Source organism: Lathamus discolor, chromosome 1, assembly GCF_037157495.1.
Source record: "Lathamus discolor isolate bLatDis1 chromosome 1, bLatDis1.hap1, whole genome shotgun sequence".
NCBI classification, from domain to species: domain Eukaryota; kingdom Metazoa; phylum Chordata; class Aves; order Psittaciformes; family Psittacidae; genus Lathamus; species Lathamus discolor.
This window is the reverse complement of record NC_088884.1, coordinates 118,310,348-118,335,403: the sequence shown is the minus strand read 5'-3', so window position 1 is coordinate 118,335,403 and position 25,056 is coordinate 118,310,348. Positions and strand designations below refer to the sequence as shown.

The following is a 25,056-nucleotide window of genomic DNA, read 5'->3' as shown; positions in this document are numbered from 1 at the left end:
TCCACAGCAAGGACTTCCTCCTCTCAGCTCTGCACTGTGGGGAGAAACCAGCTCCGCTTGTTTCCTTGTGACAGGATGCACAGGAGCTTAACCTGGTGAAGGACAGTTTCTCCTTCCCTGCTCACAGCTGTACCTCATCCGTCCTCTCAAGGCTGAATAACCCTGTCCTGTTTCCATCCCAGACCTTTGAAACTCATTGGTGCTCTCCTCTGACATAAGATGACCATAGCTGCTCAGAGTAGCTGAGACATGAGCGCGCTGTGGCTGCAGATACACTGCTGCAAGGGGCATTTCCATTTCGTTCCTTTCCTAGCTATTCCTAAGGTCTGTCTCAGACATGGTAGGGGTTAATACATTCCTTGGCATGCCAAGAGCTGCAGCTAGTAGGTGAAACAGGGCATCTCTTCTGCTGGCACATACCTGCACAGCTTCCTGTTGATCAGGTGCTCCGCTGGGATGTGGTGTGGCCAACCCTCATTCTTCAGCTAGAACAAAGGCTTCTCAGGTGGCACCATCAAATCCCACCCGTAGGATTTCATGTACCCGAGCACTTCTTGCATCTCTGCCTCTACCATGCAATGAATTGTCACTTATTTTCAGGCTAGTTCTTCTCCAAAAGCTCTTCAGGGGCAGCCAAGAGCATGTTGTGCTAAACAACTGAGTTATCTCAACCTGGCACACACACACACACAGATGACAAGACCAGGTTAGCACTGACCATGGAAGCTCTCCCATTGCCTTGCAGGATGCTGCTCTTCAGCGTCAGCACTTGCACTTACTGGAGCGGATGGCACTATGCACTCCAGGGGAGAGAACAGGAAGTGCTGGAGACCCAAACTGCTTTAAAGTAAACGCATGTGTGGTTTTGTTCATCACAGCCCATTTGTGTCTTTCTTGATTGGCACTGCTGGAAACAATGCTCAGGGATTTTTGTCACCTTCCTCTCTCCTGCTAGGCCTCCAGACCACAGGATTAAGAGATGAAAAGCAGCAGGATGGAGCCAGCCCCTTGCAGTTTGGCATCACCATGCAGCCCCTGCTGCTAAAGCCAACTACCAGAAGCTGCTCTTCTTACCTAACAGATACTTGGAAGGTGGGCAGCTGGAGCAAGAAAGGCATCAGCCCAGGGAACTACGGCCGTTTGTGACTGGGGGGCCCACATTTTGCAGTGGGCTTTGATATGTGCTGTGTTTAGTCTTTGCTGCTGCATGTCTGTTTGCGTCTGGAGCAAGCAGAGAAATCCCAATGCTCAACCAAAGGGGAGGAGCACTCCGGGAAGATCTGACGGAAGCAAGAGACATAGGCAGGGCTGGTATTCCTCCCTGGAATAGCACTGCCTAAATCCTACTGATTGCAAGCCTCATGAAGGATGAGCATTGTGGCTTTATTTCATGACTCATGGCAGCTTTGCAGTGCCAAACTGCACTGCACACCGCTTTACACTCAATGGGCTTTCAGTCCCATGCAAAACATTGCTGTACTGCCCAAAAGCAGGCACCAGGGGAGCTGGGGCTGTGTCCAGAGCATCTTGCTTAATCCCACAAATACCAGTCCCCGCAAAAATAGAAACAATCGCCTTCTCACAGAGGAGCTTGCTGTATCAGGTTTCTAGTGCTCACAGCAACCAAGATGTATTAGTATTATCTTTGTGGCCGCTAGATGAAATGGTTTCTTTCTTCTAATGTCAAATAAATGTGTGTTTTGGGGTGGCAGGGGGCTTTGGAGTATGTCTGTGGCTTTATGACATATTGTGCCCACTGAATTCTTTGCAATGATGACATGGAAAGTGTGCTTGAAGCCAAAAATGGAGCGTGTTTGCCATACCTAGCGAGCGTGTTTGCAGAGAGAGGCTGCTCAGCTCATCAAGCTGCCCACATTATTTAAACCAATTCCAAACCTCCAGCAGGCCCTGCAGTTAGCACATGAGCTCCAGAGCTCAACATATGGGACAATGTTGTCATAGCAAATGCACTGGGATGAGGCTGGGAAACAAGCAGAGGAGAGGGCCCTGTAGCCACGACTCTGGCACTGCCTCAGTTTTCATATAAGAAGTATTCAAATGGGCTTGCCATGGCTGCTTTGGAGGCCAGTCTCCCATCTCAGGGCAGGGTTTTCATTTCCAAGACGTAGTCTTTCTTTCATTTTACTGCCAGCATTTTCATGCATTTCAGATGAATACATGCAAAAGATTTGCCTACATGCTCGCTACCGCTCGCTGTAACCTCATATTGTCTCAGGTGGCTGCTGGTAAGATGCTCCAAAGCTCTCCCTGGAAAACCCGAGGGAAGAGTTTTACATCCCCTTTAATTTGGGCTGTCTGTTCAAGTGGGATGCCCAGCAGCTACCGAGGTCCTGGTTTTTAAGGTGTGTGAGGCCTTTCTTAGAGACTGGCAGTCTCCCAGGAGGTGCCCAAATGCACCGGGAAGTGCTGACAGCCACCTCTCGGGAAGCAGGCGGTCTCTGCATTTTCCCTTTGGAGCAATGTGGGAGTGTCGGTGCTGAGCATTTTGTTGTCCCTTGGAGGGACTATGCCCAGGACATAAAGTACTCTTATAGAGTGGCACCCTCTTTCATTCCTCCTTGCTCACTCTTCTCTAACCCCCTTTCCTACAGCAGGGCTTGTTTGATACTGGCCATTCAGGTGCTGGGTCCCTTTCTCAAAACATTTTAAACCCATAGGGCAACAGCAAGCCGTAAGTTAACATTAGACTCAAGCATAAAGGTCTTCAGTACATCCTGCTTCCAGGAAAATCAAGCCCAGTAGAGGCAACGGACTTCCTGACAGGACCCCCCTTCATCCCTACAGTTCCATCAGCCAAAGACCCAGAGCAACAAGGCAATGTGGGCTGCCAGCTCTGCTGCCCAAACGACCGCTTGCTTTTCTCCTGCCCTGAGTACCCTCAGGATACACTCTTGCCATCATGAAGGAAGAGCTTTGCAGGGAATGGTAGACTTGTGGCCGTCACCACATCTCTTTCCTGCAGTGAGTGGGTGCTGCCAATTGCTTTGGGAAGCCCTGAGGTTGGCTGTGGCAGCACATACACTGCAAACTAGAGTCTGGGCAGCCACAGATTGTAGGATCTAGCATGAATGCATGACCTGGCTACTTTTATTTCTGGAAAACAAAGACGTGTGAGCCTTGGGCCCATGACTGCTGGGCTCTTGCTTCCTAGGAGTGAAGCTCCGCTGATCCAGCCAAACATATGATTCTATGTTCCCTGTGGCCTTGTGGCTTTTTAGGAAGTACCAAGGGGCAGATGACACCAATACGAGCAGGCAGCACTGCCTGAGCTGGCTGGGAAGAAGATGGGGAAGGTGCATGGGATGCTGTCATGCAGGAAATGCTGGGTGTGATTGGCATTGTACCCCATATGACTGGGGGCAGAAGCCGTTCTGAGCAGGCTATGTAGTGGGGAGATACTAGGGTGAAGACAAAATGGTGAAGGCAGCCCGAAATCTTCAGCATGTGTGAATTGCCCATATATCTAATGTATGCCAGAATGCAGATTGCCTTATTCATGAAGAAAACACACATTTGGACTAGCATCTACCCTCACAGCCCCCACTTCCAGTTAAAGCTGTCCCAGGGCCTTTGGGGAAGTGATAGAGGCTATAGGAGATGAAAGATAACTGTGACAAGCTCAAGGGCTGTGAAACTTCCTCCCCCATTAGCTGTGTATGTATATAACCTGTCAGGCTGTTTGGCTTTTCAGATAACCCTGGGGTTACACACTCAGGAGCACAGTCTGTCTGAGCCTGCCAGCACCTCCCAGCCTCCCTGAGAGCCCCAAGCCCAGGCAGCCTCCAGGGTAGAGCATAGCACAGCACAGGGACCAGAGGGCATGGTAAGTAACTGTGGCTATTTAAACAGGCTCAGCCCTGCAGCAAAAGGTTAAAACAGCATGAGTGAGACTTTGACAGCTTTTGGTCATGCAGGACTACTCTGAAACCAGCTGTCAGATGTTTCCTCAAGCACCCTACGTAGGGTAGAGAAAGGAAGAAGCAAGATGCTCAGTGTCAGTGCAGACACCCAGGGTTTAGCCCCTCTGGGGGTAGTTGGTGTTGCTCATTCCCTGCTGAGCCATGCCAGTCTGGCAGGGCACAAGCACTTTGTCCCAAGGGTGCCTGAGAGGCAGTCGAGCACGCACCAAGGCCTGGCTGCATCCCAGCAGGATGCCGGGGGAAGGCTTCTTCGCAGAAGGCACTGACTCCCCAGCCATCTGAGAGGGACACAGGGACCTGGCAGCTCCTCGCTGCAGCTGCAGCTCAAGGCCTGGCAGTGGCTGTGTTGACTTTGTGCTCCAGGGCTGCTCAGGCACGTGTACAGGGCTCACCACCCTGCGTAGCAGAATGGAGCTGGGACTTCAGCCCTGAAGCTGGCAGCACTCACAGCACGCAGCCTTCACATGATCGGCAGTCAGCACAGACCCCACAGCCCCCTCCTGCTCCCCTGGCAATGAGGGCAGCGGATACACCAAGCCAGGCAGGGAAAGGCCTGTAATACTTGCCACCTACAAACAGGGAGCTTCAGGACCTTCGAGACCCTTCCTCAGATCCCCTGCTTCACCACCACAGTCCTGCCATCAGGTGAAGCAGAAGGACTATTCCCATCAGCTCAGCACTGGGCAGAATTAAGATGGTTTAGTCTGAATTCCTTGGTGTTCCATTTCTGGCTTTTGGAGCTTACTCCATGGCCATGCTCAGTATCCTACACTTCTGTGGAGATAGCAAAGCTTTCAACTGCTATGTTCAGCCCTTCTTTCACTTTGCTCTTGAATGCCACTACAGGGTACAGAGAGATAGAGAGAACGGAGGCAGGAGAAGAAGGGAGAAGGCTGGGCAGCTGTCTGCAGCTGGTTTCCCAATAACTCTCTGTGAGTCTGGGGAGAGGATTGCTGCCAGAGCATTTTCAGCATGTTTACATTGCATCTCCACCGGATACGAAACAGGGCCTTTAACTCAGTGGACTCTGCCAGCCTTTCAACCACCCCTGCAGAGCTGGGACTCCCATGTTCCTCTTGCATTTACAAGAAGGGAAATACAGGTTTCCGCTGTCATCCTCTGGACTCCCTAAAGGAGAAGTCTGAGTTAGACTAGACCCTGTGCCAACAGGGACCCTGAGGAAAAGGCTGCATAGAGGCACTTGCTTAAGATGCAGCTGCCTGTGCCTGAGGTGGATCAGCAAGGACCTCCCAGGGAACCCAGACAGCTAGGGAAAGGGAAAGGGAAAAACTGAGTCCCCCAGAGGGATGACAGGGAGGGCACATTGCTGCTTGCTGGAGGCATCTTCTCAAGGCATTTGCTCACATGTTTGTTTGAAGCCTCGGCTCGAGATTGAACTAATCAGACATTAGCCCTGAGCACCCCGAAGAAACACCCACCACCAACACAGGGGACTTTGCACAATACCCACAGAGTCCATGTCTTTTTTGGCTGCAAGTGCTCAACGTGATCGGCTTTTCCTCCCAACAGAGTCCGGGCTGAGACCGAAAGGCATTGAACAACTAAATAATTGTAGATAAAAAATTGGACAGAGCTTGAATATTCTTTTTCACAAGATGAAAGGGAGAGTAAGGTTAGGACACAGTTTACTTACAGGTTAAATAGTAGTCTCCAACAATCACATGGCAACGCGGTAACTTGGCTGCCACTCTGTTTGGTACTGGGCTTATCTACCATGCTCCTGCCGGATACCAGCCCTTGCCTGTCTCTTGCAGTGCCTAGCTTACCCCAGGAGGGAGTCTGCTTTAATCCATGCTGGGGTCCACAGACCAAGATATCTCAGATGACCTAGCAAAATAGCTCAGGAAAGCTCAGGGGCTTCTTTTGGATGAGCTTGGGTTACTGTTTGACCTGGTCACTGAAACAGAAACTGGGTCAGAACCTCTGGTAAGAGCAAAACTCATCCAGCATAGCTAAGACAAACCATGAGAGAGACTCCAGTTGCTGCTCCAGTTTTTGGAGCTAAAACCTGACTTTGATCTGCCCCTGAATTTCCACCTGCCTTTGACGCCAGTGTCTACAGTGGCTTTGGGTCAGACGCTTCAGCCCAGACTCCAGGAGATTGCCTGTGGACAATACAATGATAAGCACCACCACAGAGTCCTGTGAGACATGGAAACTTATGGAAACCATCTTTTCCCTTCTCCCTGTGATGTTCCCTAAACCAGGCCAGCAGAGTTGTAACCCATGATGGGAATGCTCCATGTGTCTCCAAAACCTCACCCTGGGAGGCAAAGGTTGAAGCTGAGGAGCTTGGAAGGCAGCAGGAAGAGCTGTGCCCTACCATGGGGCCTGGAACATCCCAAAGGGAGAGCTGTGCAGCTTCTGGGGCTCTACTTTGTGACCAAGATTCGTGACTTCTTGCATGACATTGAATGCTTTTGCAATTGAAGCGTGGGACACATGCCACACAGTTTGAAGAGCTGCCTGGCTCTCTAGGAGGCAATAAGAAACACTGCCAGCCAGCAGCTGGACTGAGAAAAGCAGCCCAGTGTGCGTGGCTTGGCAGGCAGGGCCTCCTCATCACCCAGGGGTTCCATGGAGGCCAGCTCAAGCTCTGCCGATTGCCCGGGAGAATGATCCATCTCCTCCTGCAGCTCTGTGTAGGGCAGGCAAAGGACAATCTCCACAGTGCCTTTGAGACACAGCACATGTCACTTGCCCCATGCAAGTCTCCTCGGGAAAGAAATGTGACACTGAGTGTGTGGGGCAGGTGTCACCTCCTTGCATACCGAGCACCATGTCCCAGCCCGTGTGTCCATATGAGGCATTCCCCAGCTGCCCTTATCACTATTTCAGGACCACTTGAATTCCTGTCTCTTATCAGTTTTTTTCTAGACACATGAGCCCTCGAACTCAAATGCCACCAAGCCACATCTGGGCCCTTCACTGCCCATGCACTGAGCCAGCTGCACAGAAGTTGGGGTGCCAACATTGACATAAAAGAGCAGCTTTTGGATGATGAGCTGGTTTTTAGCTCAGATCACAGAAATCATAGGCTCTCAGGCTGCACCTTCTCACAGCCCCATTCACTATTAAGCAGAGACTCATTTCTCCTGCCACAGGGCAGGCACCTTTGCATTCTACACCAGTGGTGCTCACCCGTGCCCTCATTGCAAGTCCCAGCTCTCCCAGTACAGGGTGGCTGGAGATATCAGTGCTGCCCAGGTTCTCCAGCTGAAGCAGGTGGGAAGCATTATCTCAGGATGGCCATCACTACCTGTCCCCATAGGGATTTCAAGCTCTTTGCAAGACCCCAGGAGTATTTCTACATGTGAGCTCTAAGGTAAGGAAGAGGAGTTGGGCAGCCTTGCTCTTCGATCTGCAGCAGTCCCTCTGCCCATGGGATGTTGCCCTCTGTGAAGATTTCTAGGGAGACATTCCAACATCCTTGTGACACTGAGCAAGGTTTTCTCTGAGTCCTTATGCTCAAATGTGGTCCCTTTCCTCCCGCACCATCTGGTATGGAGCTATGGCAGGTGCCTGAGGGAAGAGGAGAGCTGGACAAGCCTGTAGTGGTTCCTCTTTTGATTACTTTCCCAGCAGCTCAATTTGCAGATCAAGGATTTCCTGGAAAGGTGGGAGCATCTTTATGTGCAACAGTGACATTTTTACTTCTGTAGATGTGTCTGGTCCCTTTTTGAACTCGCCTCAGTTTTTAGCATTCACAAGGTCCTGTGACAGGGAGTTGCACATACGCATACACCTCCTTTACAAATGGGAAAAACCAAGGGTGGTCTGATGCTAGCAGCGGATGGGATGACAGGATCTCTGATACAGTCTTCATTCACATAGAAAGTCAGACCAGAGTGAGCGGTGAAACAAACCAGCCCAACTTACTTAAGACAACAGCGCAGGTGGCAGCTGAGCATATCATGGGTACCAGCGACACCCAGCACGAGCCCAGAGTGGGAGCTAAGGCAGGCAGGAATCTCCAGAGGTGCAAGAGTCACGTCACATGCTATGGGCAAAGGTCTGTGAGCCAGATCACTTGCACACAGCCCACAGCTAGGTCTATTTGCTTTATGCAGAGTAAATTACCTCTGTATTAGTAAGAGATGCGTGCGTTTGCCTTAGATTAGGGTAACTTGGCTTTTGTATGTTTGATTGCTTCCTAGAGGTTGTAACAACTTTATATTAGTATAAATTAGTTAAAGGGCTCTGCAACAGTGTAGTGAGCTCATCTGCCACTTCCTATCTGCAAAAGCTTTGAGACCTTTACTAAACCATTTTAAGAGCCAGCCTTTCTTTCCACCTGTGTTAGGCCCCTGTGTTGCAGAAGTGCCTGTTGGCTTTTGTGGTTTCACTGGACAGCTCTGAGAAGGTTTGGCTCTGTATTCCCTGTCTGCATCCCAGGCAGCAGAAGATGCATCTGCAGCCCCATCAGCCATCTCCCCTCTGGGCTGAAGAAACCCAGCTCTTTTGGTCTCTCCTTATGTGCCACGTGCTCTAAAGTCTTTCCAACCTGGTGGCTGCAGATTGTCACCATTACTCTCGTGATGGAGACCTAGACTGGGCACAGTGCTCCACATACAGCCTTGGCAGTGCCTGGCAGGGAGGAACACAGCCTGCTGATGGTTTAAGAGCCTCAGACTTTGGAATGACCTGGAAAAGGCCATTAAAGCCGGCATGCGGTGCAATGCCTTTGACATATCACAACTGCGCTGTCTGATCATGAGACGATAACACACCCATAATGGCGAGTGGGCTGCCAAACAAAGGAAGTCCTCTCAATAAATAGGATGCATGCTCATGAAGATAAGAAATGCTGGGAGCCAGCAGCACCATGACAGGCTGTGGTGAAGCCCATGATAGACTGTCCACTGTAGCGTCTGTACCGGATGGGGACATTGACTGCTTTGCAATGTTGGTGTCAAACATCCTCCCTACCCTGAGGCAGCTGCCTCTAACCTTTTATTTAGAGATTTATTTTCAATATATTATTTAACATTAGAAATCTCTACAGGTCATTTTGCAATTTATGCTATATATTTTTTTATTACAAATTGTATGTTGTAGTTGTGTACAAGCACATTTGTTGTCATATATATGTATTTTCATATTTACAGGTGCCTAATGAAACCTATGCCCACCCCCCATTACCCAGACTACAAGGCAGCAATGAGCCAGGAGTACTCATGAACTTGGCCCCCAACTGATGTGAGGGCTGAGAGCAGCCAAGCATTGACACGCAGAGCCAGCTCTATGATCAAAGCCCCTGGGTTAACCAGGGGCCACAGTTTGCTATTTATAGCTGCCTTAGCTCACGTTTAAGCAGAGGTTTTAAAAGCTCGGAGGCAGTTTGGGTGCCAGGGTAGCTCTGTCCTGCACATGTGGCACAGCATTCCTTGCACAACCATGGTGCAAAGCCTGTCACTGCATGGGCTGGATCAGGCCCTGGCTGTCCACAAACAGATTGGGTTGAGTTGTTAATCAAATAGTGCTGGATTATTTGATATGATTGTGCTAACTCTGCTTACCTTTTGGAGGACCCAAGCAAATCCTTTACCTCAGCAAACCCTACCACAACCACAGCTCTAGTGGCTGGGGACCAAGGGTTACAAATGTTACCCTAAAATTGTCAAATAGCTCAAACCTATCTCACAGCACCAATGACCTGAGCTGCATTAGGTCTTGTAAGAACTCCCATGGATGATCCAACAAGCAATGACCTAGAGTGAGTGGAAGCTGGAAGACTGGACTTGAAGTCCGGGAAGGAGCTTTGAGTGACCTGGTATAGTGGAAGGTGTCCCTGCCCATGGCAGGGGGTTTGGAACTAGATGATCTTTAAGGTCCCTTCCAACCCAAACCATTCTACGATTCTAAGTAATTTCAACACCATGCAAACAAAGAGAGCTGAGAACGTTGCAGGACAGGAAGTGGAGCAGCTCCTCCGTGGGGCAGCCCCTGTCCAGGTTGTGACAGCACCTTCCTGTCTCTGTGACATGCTGACAACAGTGAGTCTCAGATGAGAAGGTTGCGGCCACCAGCTTCAGAAACCAGTGTGTTTGGTCTTTTCCAGGTTGTTGATACACCGGGAGCCTGAATGCCACAGGAGACTTTATGTTCTGAAGTGACTCTTGGATGAATGAAAACAATTAGTGCAGATAGTTGGGTGCTGCCTGCAATTTTTCAGCATTGCACTATGAGTTTTGATGGAATGGTGCTGCACAAAACTAGACTATTGCAGTGGGGGTCAAAGCCTTTTTGGAAAGGTTAGAAAAGATGGCCTATCAGTAGAGACCAAGTGGCTTTTGGCTTTGGGAAAGGGAAAGAAAACCTGAGTCATCACTGCAGCTCTGGAGGTCAAAAAAGATCAAAACCTAAGACAGCTCAAAATGCCTGCAACCAGGTTTCTTTTTTCTCTGCAACTGAAAACTCAGTGGTAGATGATGTTCTCCTCTTTGAGCTTATTTGAGCACAGAGCATAGCACTGAACCCTTACATCCTCCCATGCATATCTTTGTGCAATAACATGTTGATGCAAGTACAGATGTACCTGTGTGCCTACCTATATGTGAAAGTCACACTGGTACCCACACTGCTGTCCTCTTGCACAAGAAATGAAAAGGCAATATTGCATTCACTTCCTTTCTCAGAAAACAGCCATCTGAAATACAGCAGTCAATGAGGGATGTTCAGCTGCTATGTGCTATTGCACGTCTTCTAGATTTGTCTCTCCTTCATCAGGAACAGGCAAGTCAGCAAATTGAATTCCCAGCCTACTTGTGATGACTTTCAGAACCATCACATGTATTTCAACTTACTGATTCTCCTGCAGCCCCTACCTATTGCTGCTTTTTTCCAGCCTTCCCCATGCCACCTGCTTCAGAACACTATAAGCTGGTCTCCCATCTTACAAAGAGAAACCTCCTTCACCACCTGCTGGGTCTGCACCACCCCGACTTGCGTCTAGCACTTCAACTTCAGCTCAGCAGTCAGTGGCATCCAAGGAAACGTGATGGAGACCAAACAGTTTGTTTTACTTTTGGGAAGGGGTTGCATTTTCGTTATATTGGTTTTCAGCCATATCCCAGTGGCTGCTGTTGAAGGCTGGCAGCACCCCCCTCTTCTGTGTGCCAGCCCATGCAGCAGTGAGAAGCTGAGCAGGTCAGTAATAGGAGATGAGCAAAGAGGAGGGATGAAGGAAACAGCCAAAAATGTTCCCAGGCTCCATGTGCCTGGGACATGCACTGCTCCCAGCTGTCGGCACTGGAACGCTGCTTACCAGATCATCCTATGGCCTGACTTCTTCCTTCCCGGCCAGAGCCAGAGGCATGCTTCCTACGAATAGCTAGCCTGCTTTCCAGGTCCTGTCAGAGTTATTCCTGCCCTGGGTGTGTCTCATCCAATCCAAGTTTAGAAGCCCTTGCTCTGGTGCAAACACGCTGTGCATAACTGATTCCTGCTATGTGCAGATGAGATTAGCTGGGTCTTGTGAGATGAGGCAGGGAGAGAGCTGTCTCTGAAGAATTCTAAGCATTCAGGGAAGGAGACAGTGCCAAGCTACCTGCAGACAGTGCAGGTATTTGTGTGCACCAAACCTGGGATCTCAGTGACCTACTTAGCTGCATTTAATGTGCAACTTCATATGTACAAGAACCCCAGAGGGCTAATTTTTGCTAGCAGTCTGCAAGAGGGAAACTTCAAGCTTCAGGTTAATTGGGTAAATCCTTAAATATCACCATTTTGTTTGCCTAGGATTAAATTAAAACTTGCAAATAAAAAGGCCTGTTTTACACATGAAAAACATTTTCACAGAATGCAAAGGCTGATGATGGCGATTGCTCCAGGTGACCTCCTTCCCCAGCACCCTCTGCTCAGCTCTTTTACCATCGATAACTGCCTTTGGTACTTGCTTGAGATGCCATTTAAAAGTCAGGCATCTTGCTTCTGCTCATTTTCAGATTCCCTCTATAGTGAATGCAGAGAGATAGGCGAGTCCAGAAAGCAACAGATCCCATCTTTCATTGATACTAATCTTAGGATAATGCAAAATGCTTCATGGAGGCATGGACCATTCTCTGCTGCAGCAGAGAGAGGCTGGATACTGACAGAGACTCAGCTGAAGAGCATGAACCCCTGAAAGCAGCTTTGGATAGCATTCATCATCAAGAACTACATGCACTCCTCAGTATGGCCTTTTCTCTGTCACCCTTCAGTGATTTTCAGGCAAAGCACAGTCTCTCACACAAAGATAAGCCCTCTGAGTTCAAGGGCTGGATACATACAGGCTCCCAAGATGTCTGTCCAACTGAATAAGGTTTGCAGTCTTTGCAGGGCACCGAAGTTAAAATGTACATTTCTTCACTATAACTTGTGCATCTAAGGCAGATCCAAGTCCAGCCAGACACTTGTACGGTGTAACAAGGCAACCTGTCAATGCAGCCGGACTGATTCAGCCTGCCTGAGAGGAGCAGCACATCCCTCTGTCTCTGCAGTCACATCAGTGCATCAATAGAAGTATCCCTGATTCCTTTTCGTACTCTTGCCACGCCAGCCCAGCCCTTGCTGTCCCTCTCCTGCACATGGGGAAACTGGAGGATTTGAGGCTGTAGTCCAGGCTGTGTCTTTATGCTCTTTTTTCACTTTGTGTAGGAGGGCAGACCCTTTTTTAAATTAAAACATCGTATCTGCACAACCAGGAACTCCGGGGTTCAAGCGAACAGCAGAAGGGGTGTAAAGCCACTGTGCTTCTCTGCATGAGCTGAAGAGCAGCAAAGTTCCTGGGAGGTGAAGCCAGACATCTGTACAGTGCATGTTCACCAGGGGAAGGGATGCTCTTAAGAAGAAACCAGTAAGGATGGGTACACAATTGTTGCGCTGCTTTGTGCAATCTTGGGGCACAAAGACAACCAACCTGCTTTCTCTTGCTGTAATTTCTCTCTGAGTTCAAGATAGGAATGAAATCTGCAGGCTGAACAGAAGCAAGGTCTCGGAGCAGCTCTCTTCAGAGAGCATCATAGATGTTGAGAAAGCAAGAGGTACTCTGCTCCTGAAGGGACTTGCCCACTCTTGGGTCCCAATCTCCAGGGAAGAGGTTGTTTTAACCTGGTAGCCTGCATACAGTGCCTCACCGTAGCACCTCTATAACATTTTCTACAGCATGTTTATGCCTGGCCAAGGACTTATCTCTTTGTTGTTCTTGCCTGTCATTTAGTTGTTCTGTCATTTTGTCTCCTTGCGTTGCCCTTTGAGCTTTTCCTCTGCTGGAAGCCCATTCCCTTTTTTCTCTCTGGGTAGCAGCTTTCTTTAAGGCATTTGTAATAATTTATTTGCATCCATTCTCTCACCTTTTTCTGCAAGGGTTTTTATGGTCCCTCTTGCTGAGCATATTTATTATTAAACCCCACAGTTTTATAATACCCAGTCTTTTCCTACAACACACAGTATTGTAGAAAACGCTTTGCATCTGGCTCCACACTACTTTCTCTGTGCCCATTGGGCTGGAAGTGAAGGTGCCATGGTCTTCAGCTGGGCAGAGTACATGTTCTGCTCGGTGTTCAATCATAAGGGCATATGAGATCCAAAGGGAGCAATGCCAAGGTAAAGATCCTACCTGGGGACAGAGCCAGGAGAAGCAGTGGGGCCTCTGCCTTGGTGCACAGCTCCCCAAAGCCCAGTCAAGAGCCTTAAGCCTGACTGGGATTTCTTTTGATACTGGGGCACATTCAGTGCTCTTTGCTTGATTTCCTGGGACAGCCACAGGAGTTTGAGACCTATGGAAATAAAAGAGGGGAATCCCATCAACCAACAGGACTTCTCAAGTCTTTTCTTTGGTAGAGCTGTGTTTGCTGTGGCCCTACAGGAGCTGAACAGGGTCCTGGGACCACAAGGAGCTCCCAGGCAACACATCAGGCCTCAGCATATAGTTGCAGCTAAGACCAAGTTGATGGTGAACTACGGAGTGAGAGAAGCCATGTTTCCTACAGATTTCTGTCATGCTGTCCATCTCTTCCACTTCTGTTATCCCAGCTTTTTCTACTGCTCCGTGAAATGTACTGTAGCCAGCCAAGGGGCTGTCAGTGCTGGCTGGCCAGCTGGTGCCAACACTGACAGGCCAGTAAGCCGCCACAGCCAAGCTCCATTCTGCTTTTGCTCACTGGGTCTCTCCCACAAGCTTCTGAAGCTCACAAAACTTGAGAAGGGTCTGTAAGCTTCCTACTCCCCTGTCAAGCGTGACTGAAACCCACCAGTACATGCAGAAGAGACAAGGAATGATGACAGCCACCCAGATACCCAGCTCAGGCTCAGATACATCCTTTCTGAAGGATGGCACATCATGCTGCCAACCGCCACTGCTCCTGGGGCTATGCACTGACCTGGCCAATGCTCTTGCAGTGCCCCAGTGCTGCCCAAACTTACCCCAAAATTGGTTTATCCTTCAGCATTTTGCTTTAAGGCAACATCTGATTAAAATGACTTCGCTTACCCTCACAGCCCTGTCACAGGCGGGTGGATTTTAACAAACCCCCTCCTCTGCTTGGTGCAAGCATCATGGCCTGGCTCAACGTCAATGATTTGGAAATTGCTAGAAAGCACCAACATTGCGGCAGCATCAGCCACACCACCATGGTGTGCACCCTCTGCCTCCATGGGCTGCTGTGACGAGCACAAGGAGTGTGGTAACTGCCACCACCCGAAAGACTTCCAGTAGTCACGGATGGAGACCTTCCCCCAGCCATGCCACTGGACGCTCCCGCCTGGGCTGGGACCACAGCTGGGTGTAGAGGTGCCCACTGGCAGTGATGGGGGATGGCAGAAAGATGGTAGAGAGAAGATAGCAGGAGGGGGCTGTTGAGGTGTGGGTTGGGGTGCCCCATGGCAGCAGCCCCAGCGTAGCTCCCTGGGCAGAGCTGTTACATCAGCCGCTCCATCAGTTTACAACACTCGCCCTTGAGCCTTGGCCCCACAGCCTGCTGTGGTGTGGACATGTTGCACAACACCCCTGGCCCTGCTCCCCTTCCCCACCGGGGCTGCCCCGTGGATGACTGCTGGGAGGCTGAGCCGTCCCAGCAGCATGGCACTTCCCGACAGGGAGGAGAAGGTGCTCCATAAACCACTGCCTCTAGCAGGGCACCGAAGGAGGTGGCAGGACCAGGAAGGGTCCCCAAGGACCTGCTCAAGCCTGCTGGTGGAGGTGGTCCTTGAGGGGCAGTGGCAGGGGAAGGAGGGCTACCCCACAGGAGGGATGGAGAAGCTCTGCCCCCCCTTCTGCAGCAAGGGAGCAGGACTGAACCCCAGTGGTGCAGGAACAACCATGTCCTGTCCCAGAGAGGCCTGGGATAAATGCTCCTGGTGATCCACAAACAAAACCCAGGTGGGACCTGATGGGAGAGTGGGACCTTCATTTCAGGGCTGTCTGTCATAGATGGGACCAGTTCTGCACTGCTTCCTCAGGGATAGACACTCTCAGAACCTTTTCCCCATGCCAGGGAGCAAGCTCTGCCTCTTCCCTCAGCAAGGCAGGAGGGGTGGAAAGCTGTGGGGTAATCACAGAGACCACTGTACAAGGGCCTAGCACAGAGCTAAATATAGCCCCTATTTCAGCTCCCTAGAGATAACAGCCTGTGTCCACAGCCGGCCACAAAGCCCTGGCTCGACTTCCACCCACCTTTGCTTCGGGAGCAAACACCAAGCAGCAGTTGTGAAACACCCTGCCCCGCTCATGGCAGACAGGGCTTGTATCGAGGGGTGGAAAGACACCTCACATGCATTCCTCCCCCATGCTGGGGGCTGGCCATCAGCTCAGAGGCTAACCACATCTCCCTCAGCCCTTCAGCGGTAATGAGCAGCCAGCAATGCGCAGGAGAAACCTGCAGCAGAGCAGAGTGACAACTGTAAGCAAGCGCAGGGCTTCCCAGGTTTTGGGCTCATCCCATTATCCTCACTGCTTCCATCTGAATCTCCCTCGCATCCCAAGATCAGCACCACTGAGTCAGGCTGCAGTGGCCCTGCCTGGAGCATGGGAGGCAGGAGCAGAGAGGGCCAGTGGCTAGTGACCGCTTCATTGGGTCTCTGCCTGTTGCTCTAGGACAAATCTGAACATGGCTCTCTCATCTCTGCTGTAAACTATCACTAATCCCACCATACCATCAGCGTGTGAAATACTACTGTAAGTAAGCCTGCAAGACTCCTGCAGTGAGCACATCCTTCAGCTCTCTCTCCAACTTTCAATCTTATCACTGCCTGTATCTAGAAAAGGTTTATCAAATAAAAACAATGGTGGCAGGGTTTTTTTTTTTCCCCTCAACAAAACCCTTCTGTCTTCCAGAGTAATAAGTTTATGAAATGGCAGCTTCCAGCAGGAAGTATCTGGCTTTAACAATAGCTCTGTGTGTGTTTCCACAAGTTGATTGAAAACAAATGTTGACACTTCAATCCTGCTTTTATGCTCTGCAAGGGAGGTGAGAGAGAGCAGTATCGTGCACAGCTGTGCAGTTACCACATGTGGCACAAAACCAGGCGAATGCTATTATCCCCACCATGGGAGGAGGCAGATGCACCATCTACACCCCACAGCAAGCCTTACAGCCTCTGCTGCTTGCCCGTGGAGGTGGCATTTGTCCCCAGAGCTGCTTCCCTGTTGGGGCAGCCAGCTCCACGAGCATTTTTCATGTGGCTGAGGATGTTGAGCTCTGCACTGAAGCAGGCTCTGGAGCAGAGACAGGAACTGGCAGCAGAAGGGCAGCTGAGAAGACCCCTTGGCCCAGTGGCCCTGGGTAGTCCATTTCAGAGCATCAGCTTGCCTGGCAGGTATTTGCAGGGTTTCAGAAGCACCTTCTCTTAGCTCTGGGACAGGGGCAGGGCAGGTCTCTGCGCCAGCAGGGCGCCGCAGGTGTTTTTTCCTATTGTAAGTCACCTTATGGTAGTAATTTTTTCCGCTCCACACCATAAATATTGTCTGGAAAGAGGATTTTGGAGTATCCTCTGGAGCTTTCTACCCAGTGCCAACACAGACTGGAGCCACGGTCACAAGATTTGTGTAACCCTCCTCCCCACCACTCCAGGCCAGCTCAGCTGAGATCGGTGCCCAGAGAGTCTTTCCTGCCTCAAGAACACATTGTAGTCACTTTAGACCTTATTTGCTTACCTGCGATGCCTGCACAGCCGCACTCTCCCCTTCCTGGAAGGGTAGAGACTGCACTGTGGCACAGCAGCCATGTGTTGCGCAGGACACAGAGCGGCTGTTAGTGTCTGAGGTCTGACACAGAGCTGGCATCTTCTTCCACAGCAAGTGCTGTGCTTGGCACTGGTGAGGCCGCACCTCAAATACCGCATTCAGTTCTGGGCTCCTTATGACAAGAAAGACACTGAGGTACTGGCGTGGGTCCAGAGAAGGGCAACAAAGCTGGTGAAGGATCTGGAGCACCAGCCTGATGAGGAATGGCTGAGGGACCTGGGGTTGCTTAGTCTGGAGAAGAGAAGGCTCAGTGGGGACCTTATGGCTCTCTACAGCTATCTGAAAGGAGGTTGTAGTGAGGTGGGGGTCAGTCTCTTCTCCCAAGTAACAAGTGACAGGACAAGACGGAACGGCATCAGGTTGTGCCAGGGGAGGTTTAGGTTGGCTATTAGGAAAAATTTCTTCACAGGGAGGGTGCTCAGGCGTTGGAACAGGCTGCCCGGGGGAGTGGTGGAGTCACTGGCCCTGGAAGTGTTAAAAACCGTGCAGATGAGACCCTCGGTGACATGGTTTAGTGGCGGACTCGGCTGTCCTGAGGTAAAGGTTGGACTTAATGATCTTAAAGGTCTTTCCCAACGCATCTGATTCTGTGACTCTACGAAGCTCTATCCGCTCAGGGGCAGGCGGAGGGGCTGACTTCACAAGCTCTCCCCACAGAGGACAGGGTCCCTTAGGTCAGAAAGACCGTGGAAGCGCTGCCGCCGCCCCTCAGCTTCGCTGCTGCTGCCAGACCGAGTCCGCTCACCCCGCTCAGTTCCTCCGGAGCAGCCGGGCCCGCCGCTGCCCGCCGCTGCCCCACTCCACGCCGCTGCCCACCCGCTCCCCGCTGGCTCCCCGGCCGCAGCTCACGGCCCTCCGCGTGCTGGGCCCCCGGCTGCCGATTGGCCCCTTCGCCGCGCTGGGGACGCGCTCATTGGCTGCGGCGCGGGCTGGCCGGGCGGGCGGGGAGGGGCGGCGCCCGCGGTCGTTCTTAAGTCAGCCGGCGCAGCGCTGCCCGCGCAGCGGCGAGTTGTAGGGTGCCGGGGTGGCCTCATGCACTGCACCAGGTATGGCCCCGTGCGATCGCGTCCCCCTGCCCTTCGCCGCCGTTTGGCTGGCCCTGGTGTGGTCCCAGCCCCTCCGGGTGTGCGGGAACGGGACCGGTGCTTCCTACCGGGGGGAAGGGGTGCTCCGTGCTTGGCTCCTGGGGCTCTCCGGAGACCTGCTGTCTCCTCTCCGGGGTGGTCGGCTAGCCTTGGTTCGGGTCTGCAGAAGGGCCGGGCTGCAGCAGGATTAATGCATTTCATCGGGGAAATGCCTATGGGAGCTGGGCTGTGCCCTCGGAGCAGCTTGGCTTTCTCTGATCAGAGAGGAGGAGAGGGCAGAGAACCCAAGCGCTGCTTCATCCAGCAGTGTCTCACGTCTGAAAGCTTCTGGCTTAGCAGCTGCTGCTTGTTGAGCCCTTTGCAAGGTTACCTGTTCGCAGGCAGTGCTGGAAACACAACAGAGGCAACTGAAGGGGCTTGATAAGTGTGGCTGTAAATGTTTCCTTTACTCTGACTTGTTTCCCCTACCTCGAAATAGAGGAGGGAAGAGTGAGCAGTGATCCTCTTCTGGAGAGGGTAGAGCTGTGGGAAGATGTACAGAGGCAGACTCTAGCCTGAGAGGAGGGGGAAAGGGATCAGTCTCTGCACCTGCATAGGGCTGCCTACCCTGCACTGCTTGCTTCCTAGAGCACCCTTTCCAGTGTGGGTGCTTGGAAGTGTTTCCCTGCTCCCACCTTCAAAGCATCTGAAGTTCAAGACAGCCAATACTAGCGTTAAAAGGCAAACCTTCCTCTGCTGGCTGTGAGTTGGGCATCAGCAGGTCCTCAAGTGCAGGAAAAGATGTCTGGGGTATTAGACAAGCTGCAAAAAACTATTTGCAAAAGCTCAGAGCTCAGCCTAATAGCAGGCATGAAAAGCGCTTGCTAGTTTGTAGCTTGGAAAAAAGCTCCAAGTGATGCAGATCATGCTGGTTATTTCATGCCTCTTCATTCTGAAAAGTTGAATAACCCAGGCTTACTAAGAAACCTGTCTTCTTAGCAGTTATGGGAATCCAGCTGAATACATTTCCCTAGGAAAAGATGCACTGCAGATGAACTGGCCCAAGTAAGAGGGAAGCATTGAAGGCTGCACTAATGTAAAGAAGGAAATGACCTATATAAAGTGTGTGTGAATAAAAACTTGGTAAAACCAGGTAGAGATGATCAGAACAGTGTTAGCAGACAGGTGGATCTACTGTCTTGCACAGCTGCCCTTGAGCTGAAAGGAGGCTGAAGGAGGCACTGCAGGAGGAGTTAGCTGGTGGGTGTGTTGGGAAGCAAGCCTTGGCACATGTGCTTTAAATAAGCAGATGCCCTTGCTGAATGGATGCTGTGAAAGCCTGCTCAGAGCTGCTCTGTTGGTGTTGCAGGGTGGGGAGCTAAAGCACTGAATTGGAAAGCGTAGGTTTTGCTTTTTCTTGGCACGGGGCAGCAGTCAAGTACTAGAGCTGGCCGTGCGTGGTTTTGGCAGCTAGTGCTCTGCTGTGTCACGTGGCTGGCGGTCACTGCTACTGCTGCTGGCTCGTCCAGCTCTGTGTGGTGGGAGCAGCTTTGGAGCCTGGCCTGCAGCCAAAGGGGGGATTTTTATTAAGGGAATACTGTGTTTAAGGTCAGCTGTGATGCGGTTGACTTAAGGGGGATGTATGCGATAAATCTGTCCAGCAGTTTGTCTGGAGCCAGGCCAAAGACTCTGCCAGAGGTATTCAGCCTAACCTCAGTGTAAGGGCAGGAGCGATAGGTATGGTGCTTCACGAGCTGCCTTGCTGCCTGCAGAGGCAACTCCAGGGCTACATCCATTAAGGTGCTGGGTAGGAACTGTTCTATAGTGGGTGAAGAGAGAGGGATGGTGCTGCATCCCTGGAGGAATGGGCTTGGTACTGGTGAAGGGGAGGAAATGGTGAAGGGACGCATGGCCTGCTCCTTCCAGGTTAAAGACTTGCTTCTAAAGGCTTGGTCAGCCTGGGGTAGGTGAGTTGTGTTTGGCAGACCCTTGTGGTTACTAGTGATTCCCAGGGGCTCAGTGCAAGCACTGTGGAGGCTTGAGGTGTGAACTCTGCTGGAGGTAAAGCCTGTGGGGCCATCTGAGCTGACATCTATTTTAAAGCACGGTAGAGGAAAGAAAGGCTCTTCTGTGGGTGCAGAGTAATGTTGGCTAAATCTCTACCCCGCTGCTGTATGGGACTGTTCCTATCCTTACAAATACCCCTTGCAGGCGTTTTAGATAGAGCAGTTCAGGTAGACAGTGAGCAAAGTATGTAGCTCAACCAAATGAGGGCTTGTAGCCTGTAAAAATACCAGACAGTTGGGGTTCTATGGGGTCTGTTGCTTACAGTAGTTTGTGACAAACCTAGTTGGTGCTCCTACAAAAGCACCCAATACCCTGGGGAGAGTCTTTCCTTGGGGGCAGAGAGTACAGCAGGAGTACTGCTTTATGTAGCATTGAAATTTGGTAATTTCTGGGTTTTGTGAACATCAGCAGGACTGAGCTATGGGCTTGGCTCTGGAGCCTGTTATTGCTAGCCTAGTAGAGCAGTGCCTGTGTGTGCGTCTTCAAATGGTAATTCTGCCTCTGTAGCAATTGGAACAGATCTTGTTCAACGGTACAGCAGGCTCCGTTTCTGCCGCCTGTGCTGTAGGATGTTTCTCACTGTGTATGTGAATCTTGCTGTGCAAGTACCTGCCTTCCTAAGGCTGAGCAGCTTGTGGGTTGATGAAAGCAAGCTGCTTTGGGATGACTTGGGGGGAAGTGGTGTAGCACTTGTCTGACAGAAGTCATATTAAAATGCTTTTCTAATATCTACTGACCCTTCTTATCTTCCAGAGTATTAGACTATTTTCCTCACAAACAAGCAATGGCTGTGGATGTAGCAATGCAGCTATACCTTTGCTCTTCACCCTTGCCAAGAGACAAGTGTGCCTGCAAAATTGCTCCGAAGCCAAGCAAGCCACTGCGGCCCTGCATCCAGCTGAGCAGCAAAACTGCACCGACTGGACCAGAAGAGGCAGCAAACTCCTTCACACACAACAAAGTGAAGAAGAGGGTGTCATTTGCAGACAGCAGGGGCTTCGCTCTGACGATGGTGAAGGTGTTCTCAGAGTTTGACGATCCACTAGATATTCCTTTCAACATCACAGACCTGATAAATAATCTTGTGGGCCTGACAACAGTGGAGAGGGACAGCTTTGTTCTGGATTTCGTTCAGCCCTCTGTGGACTACCTGGACTTCAGAAACCGCCTCCAGGTGGACTGTGTCTGCCTTGAAAACTGTATGCTGAAGGAGCGATCCGTTGTGGGAACAGTGAAGGTGAGGAACCTTGCTTTTGAAAAGACTGTGAAGATCAGGATGACGTTTGACACCTGGAAAAACTTCATAGATTACCCATGCCAGTATGTCAAGGATACGTACGGAGGGTCAGATCGGGACACCTTTTCCTTTGACATCAGCTTGCCTGAGGGAATTCAGTCCCATGAAAGAGTAGAGTTTGCCATCTCCTTTGAGTGCAATGGGAAGGTGTACTGGGACAGCAACAGGGGCACAAATTACAGGATCATACGGTCAGAACTGAAGTCTGCCCAGGATGCTGTCTGCCCCCCCCAGGGCCCTGACTTTGGCAGTGCCTTTGACCAGTTCGGGAGCCCTCGGTGCTCCTACGGCCTCTTTCCTGAGTGGCCCAGCTATTCAGGCTATGAGAAGCTAGGGCCTTACTACTGATCCAGGGACAGAGTCCTGACTGACTGACTGTTGCTATCATGTCCGCAGGCCTGAGAGCTGGTCTGAATGCAAGGTGTATGGAAAGGACAAAGATGTATGGTTTCGGGCAGCTCTGCATAAGCCTCAGAGCAAAACCAGTTGTGGAATGCTCTGCTGGCAGTGGACTGAATAGCTAGGGAAGTGTCTCTGGCTCAAAGGGCTGCCTTCCGTGCCCCAACTTGGATAACTGGCTCTCCAGATGCTCAAAGAACCAGGAGCTGTTGCTCGTGTTTCTCTTCAGTGCTGCTACTCCCTCCTCTTCTGTAAAGCTGCTAGTCTCCTGGGAAACACTACAGTTCTTGTATCACATGTCCAGACGATGCAGTGGTGGTCAGTTTGTGTTGCTTGCCTAGTGCTAAAAGGCTTTCACAAAGTATGTTCTATTATAGTTTTAGTGAGCTGTACTTCAGCTGCAGGGCTCTCCTTGCAAAGCTGGCCTGTGCTTGTCAAGTAGTAGAGGGGATGGCTTGCATGGAATGGAGTACCATCCTTGCATGTGTCCTTGTAGCGTGAGGTCCTTCATACTGGAGCCAGAAAGGGTGTTTTGGAAGTGAAAATGCAACTGCGATGACAGGAAATGTGGTCCTACAGGCTGCCGTATTAGGAGACTTGTGTGCCTGTGGGAGAAGATCTCATGCTTAGTCACCAGTTGTTTTATCAGCTGATCTCTAAAAAAACTCTCGTGGTGTTACCTAAAATAGAGATTAGCCGTAGCTGTGTGGTACTTGTAACACTGCTGTGGGCTGACAGCCTTGAATGACTTCTTAAACTTTCCTGTTTCTTTAATCACAAGTCATCAATGATGCTTTTTCCCTTTGATGGACATCTGAAGTCAGCTGCTGGCGATGTTGGCCCTGAAAACACAGTTCTTCCTCCTGTGGACTGTAAAACAGGGCTTTGTCTGGCTGGGGCCCAGAGTCCTAAGCAGGAGGCTGTGCTCAGGTGTTACAGGAGCTAAATGCAAATGGATCACATGGCTTCTCTGTGCTGTGTCCTGTTACAAGAAGGTAACTGTTGTGTACCTACTGTTGTGGAAGTGCCTTGCCTAAGAAGGGGGTGGTATGTGTGATCCTAGCGATGTTTTGGGATAAACAGGCTTTGGAAATGACACTGCTTTTAAAAAAGATCTTCTGATGGTTTGTTACTCTATGCCATGGACTGCTTGGCAGCTAGTGGTGTGGCACTGCTCACATGCAAGGATGCTGTGGCTGTACTGGGTGAACATCAACATGCTGGTCTTCCCTTGCTGTTGCGGCAGTAGCTGCCTTTTCAACCTGTAAATGCGCAAGCTTTGCGTCTCTGTGTCCACAGGAAGCAGCCCCTCCTGTGCAGAAAACTAGCCATGAGGTAGGTGAGATGTGGAGTTATCCTGACATCACTCTGGATGTGAAACGGATCATGGGTGTGAGCCATCCCTACCCTCAAAGAGGTGGCTCATCATCTGGGCCTGTGCTGAGGTGAGGTGGCCAGCTTGTGCAGTGCCAAGCAGCCTCACAAAGCTTCTTGAGTATTAGTTGAGCAAAATAATTTAATCCCTCATCTCAAAGCTAGAGTTCTGAGTAGTCTGTAGAAATAGAGGTCATGGGAATCTTACCTTTCCTAGTGTATAAGCTTTATATAATTTTTGGGGTGCCTATAATAGCCTATGGGTGGGCTGGAGAGAAGCAAAGGGCTAGGCTACTTAACTTTTTAAACCCAGCTTTTAATTCTGGAGACTATTGTGTGAAATACTTACACACTATTTTACCCTAACTCAGAAGGCATACTGTGATCACTGTTGGATGCTAAGAGGAACAAGAGCTTGCAGGAGGAATACTTGGCCTTTAACTGCTGCTTTCTCAAAACCCAACATCAATGCACATCACCACTGTGCCTGATCACTTAATCAAGGTGGTGAATCTATTTGCTAGCCCAGAGCTCATCAGGCTTGTTTCCTTTGTTTAAACAGCTTCATGAGTCAGCCCTTACAAATTGCATTGGGTCTCTCTTGAAGGGACTGTTGCCTAGATTGGCTTGATCCTTGTTTTAAACTTCAAGCAAGTCTGAGTGACACCGATTTTTCTTTTAGTTTTTTAGTGTATGGTGTTAATGCTGTAAGACACAGACTGTAGAAAAGTCATGTTCTCCTGGCGTGTTCTTGTGCCTATGGAGAGCTGTTTGTGGGCCGAAAAAAGGCATGTATGTCTGGGGTGCTGTGGATGGTGGTATCTCCTTATGGGGCCTGTTTGCGTTCAGGCTGAGGCTGGGGAGTGCTTAGGGAGGAACATGAAAGATAAGCTAGAAGAGCAATGCCATAAGTAAAAGCTAGACTGGGAACTGACTATTTGACCAATCGCATTTTAGAAACACTACTTGTGGCCTTTCCCTTTTTCCCTTTTTACATTGCCAATGTGAACATAGAAGTGAGGGGTGGCTTCCCTCGCTCTAGGCCTGGAAGTGCCTTGTGGGGTGTGTTGCATGTTTGTTTTTAAAGATATTTTTGTACACAACATTCAAGTGGAAAAATGCACTTTATAATTGCCATGTAATGACTCTTTTAAAACTATGGCTCTGTTTTTATCTGATTGTTAAAATAAAGGTGGAACAAAATGTTGGCTGTGTATCTTGCACCATCTCATTTAAACACCCATGGGACTGAGGAGGCGATTAGCACATGGGCCTAGCTTCCTGCAAGTGGCCATCGGTGGGGAGGAGCACACATCCGCAGTGGACTCTGCTGCCTGAAACAGGAAAGTGCTGCCTGTTCCTGCTGCCTTCCTGCCAACACAAATGCTTCCAGAGCCTCTGGAACCATGGGAAAGACAAGAGGAGCTAGTTCCTTCTCTCTGTGCTCTGAAGGTTTCCACTACCCACTGTGTTCCTCTTCACTCTTCCCCTGTTTGCAGTGCTAGGGAACAGCCTTTTCAGGGTTTTCTGTGTTTACTTTGGGTCAGTCTTTGTCCTCCCCCACCTGGCTTCATCTGGGATTAATGCTTTCTCTCTGTCTGGGTACTGGGGTGTAATGAATGCTAGAAGGGGCATTGCAGGAGGAGTGTCAGGCTCTTTTCTAATACCAAG

General features: G+C 50.5%; 1 protein-coding gene across 1 annotated transcript; it reads left to right on the top strand.

The window, feature by feature from the left end:
• The first annotated feature begins 18,185 nt into the window (after window positions 1–18,185).
• Window positions 18,186–24,588, top strand: PPP1R3B (protein phosphatase 1 regulatory subunit 3B). The gene is made up of 2 exons (XM_065692602.1): window positions 18,186–18,230; window positions 21,069–24,588. Exons 1-2 carry the CDS (start codon window positions 18,217–18,219, stop codon window positions 21,958–21,960), a joined length of 906 nt encoding a protein of 301 aa, XP_065548674.1. The 5' UTR covers window positions 18,186–18,216; the 3' UTR covers window positions 21,961–24,588.
• Window positions 24,589–25,056: the final 468 nt, after the last annotated feature.